This window comes from Nematolebias whitei, chromosome 22 (assembly GCF_014905685.2).
Source record: "Nematolebias whitei isolate Nwh7 chromosome 22, NemWhi1, whole genome shotgun sequence".
Classification (NCBI taxonomy): domain Eukaryota; kingdom Metazoa; phylum Chordata; class Actinopteri; order Cyprinodontiformes; family Rivulidae; genus Nematolebias; species Nematolebias whitei.
The window spans coordinates 3,787,920-3,790,775 of record NC_056519.1 but is presented as its reverse complement, the minus strand read 5'-3'; the positions used below and the strand labels follow the sequence as shown (position 1 = coordinate 3,790,775).

General features: G+C 41.0%; 1 protein-coding gene across 1 annotated transcript in view; it reads left to right on the top strand.

Annotated features, from left to right (window-relative positions):
* Positions 1–336, top strand: part of LOC119428454 (protein mono-ADP-ribosyltransferase PARP12-like) — a 15,725-nt gene extending 15,389 nt beyond the window's left edge. Inside the window, exon 13 of the mRNA XM_037696135.1 lies at positions 42–336. Coding sequence (XP_037552063.1) covers positions 42–336 — 295 coding nt within the window. The remainder of the gene's footprint in view (positions 1–41) is intronic.
* Positions 337–2,856: the final 2,520 nt, after the last annotated feature.

The window sequence follows — 2,856 nt, the reverse complement described above, 5'->3', positions numbered from 1 at the left end:
CCATCGTACCAGGCCAGTACGCCATCTCACCAGGCCAGTACGTCATCGTACCAGGCCAGTACGTCATCGTATCAACCCAGTACATCATCGTACAAACCCAGTACATCCAGTACGTCATTGTACAAACCCAGTACGTCATCGTATCAACCCAGCACATTGGCATATCAGTCTAGCACGTCGTCGTACAACTCTAGCACATCACCCAGTACTTTGTCCAGATCCACTACGTCCTCTTCCCAGTACCAAACCAGGTCAAATCCACAACTCACCAAATCGTCTAATTCAAGTTTGCCAAACAAACCAAAAAAAAATTCTGACTCGTGCGTCATAGTTTAACGAGAACCATGAACTGTAGAAGGGTCAGAACTGCCGACTTCACCGAAGCGCCTTCCAAAATGAAACACGAGTAACGAAAGTTTGTTTTAAAGACACTTTTCGTGCAGGTTCCAGTTTTCTTGCTCTGACAAAAAGGACCAGTAAGCTACAAGCTGACCACGTTGTATCGACTTGGAGATCATTTGCACAGACCGTGTAGATTTCCTGTCGGTGGTTTTGGGTAACTTGTTGGTTTTAAACCAAAGTGATCCTGAACCAGTGACGGTGAATTGTTCTGGCCACAAACAGTGGACTTCCTCTGGGGGGGGGGCAATGGAGACAAAAATTTCTAGAAACTGTTGATGGGAATTTAAACTGGGGGATTTTTTTTAAATATTCCAAATTGATATCTTTAATGGAATTATGAGAATAGACTGGAAATTTGGGGGTAATTTAAAGAACATGTCCAACCAAAAAGGTTTATAGGATGATAATGTGCCAGATATCACTGATGACATCACCGTCCCCACACAACCTGTAGAGAATTACGTTCATGAGCACAACTCTGAACCAAACTCACACATTTGGTCATTACTTTGGCGCTTTCTGTCCTGTTGGCTACACACCACAATTTGCAGTAAACTGCATTTAACAAACTAAAAAAAATGAACACAACATTTCTCTTGTAACCATTTCCATCAGTCTCTTTATGTTCAGGTGACTTTGTGCATCAGTTTTGAGGGTGTGGTACCCCTCATTTTATGGTACAGCAATGAATTATGGTTGTTTTAGTCTAAATTGTGCTAAAATCCATTTTCCCCAACTGTATTTACAATCCCTACTGAGAACTAACTTTCCGTTTGTATTTCTGTTCATTCCCGTGATACGTTTCCAACTTTGGAATTTCATGGGACGTATGCAACCCAACTCCTACAGCTGTCTGAATGAGGATTCCCCGTCCTCAAAAAGACTAATGCCTAAAGGCATCTGCAGGAGTATTTTGTCAGTCGTTGGACTGTCCACGGTGAAGGAAACATTCCAGACAATCGCTCAAACCAAAGGTCCGACCCATCTTGGATGGGATTGAAAACCTAGTTGAAATGAACACGTATTTCACTCCTGACTTTTTACCAAACATCTTGGGTTTAGGACACTTTATTTAAGATGATACTTGGGTTTTACTTTGAAACCCTTAAAATCGATAGATAAAACTGCACCTGTTGGTGTTTTTACGGAATCGTTACGAAGTAAAGCCTCTGTTGGCATACGTTGTACCCGAGTGTTCTGCATCGCTGAAGTACTCCACTGTCCACCCACGGCGGTGGATCGCAGCTCATCAGATTTAACTTTTACCACCGTTGTCTCTCGACTCCGTAACGCCGGCGTGCATTTAAAGCATGCAACGGTAAACGAGCGAAGGCTGCAGCGGCAACATTTCGAAAGAGTCGTTTACAAATAAGACTCAAAATGGTTTGTCAGATCAGACGAGTCGGGAATTATTTTCCTGAGTTGCGCGAAGTGCGTCTCAGACGATCCGTTGGAACACAACCATCCTAGCTCGCCGTTTCTCACGACGCTTGTGACGTCATCGGGAAAGAGTTGGGACAAAAAGCGAATCACACAACCAACAACGCCGTGAGAAGCGTGAATCACACTGGTTGTACGTTTAGAAAAACTTGCGAAGTAAGAAAATACAGAAAGCCTTGACTAGACTGCTACGCAGGGGCTGATTTTACGAGTGCCGTCTGGTGCACTCAGTTTGAGCTCCTACTGCTTAACTTTATATCAAACTACGTAAACGGACAACAAGATCCGTAGAAATGAAGAGAAGAGGTTAAACTTTGTGGCCTTTTCTTCTACCGTTCACCAGAGGGCGACAATTAAAAAACCTATACATTTACTTTTTGGAATGAGTTTCGGTGGTAATTGATGTTTTTGTTTTACCAAGTTTAAGATGAAAGGACACTAATCGTCAAAATGTAGTTTTCTTTACTTTTATTTTGGCTTCAACACTATAATCATTGTTCATGTTCAGATTTACACACAAAAACATTTTTTGTCCGGTTGGACTTCACCGTTTTTTTTCTCAACGTCAGAGTCGCGATGTAAAACCAGGGCGCTAATCTTAAAACGAGTATTTTAATTAAAAAGACAAACGTGTTACTCTTTCACTGTTCACTGACCTGTCCCATCAAGACACATTTGCACAAAAATTAAAATCTGTTTTTCTTTTTTTAAAAACCTGAACAACTTAAGATCTTTTTCCGTTTTGTTTGCTTATTTCAATCAAAGCTTTGGTTTGTTTCGTTTGAACCGGATCAGTTTTTGCTGCTTTAAAGGTACATTTTACGGTTTGATGAAATGTTCTGTCCAACTGGACCAGAAGTGCTGGTTAGTTTTATGACAAACGTCTTAAATGTCAAAACAGATCCACAACCAGGAGTCCAGTTTGGTAAAGAACCCGTTTTTATGAATCAGATTCTAGTTTGTTGATTTTTATCTAGTTTTGAGTACAGGAACTGGATCTTTTATTTATTTTTT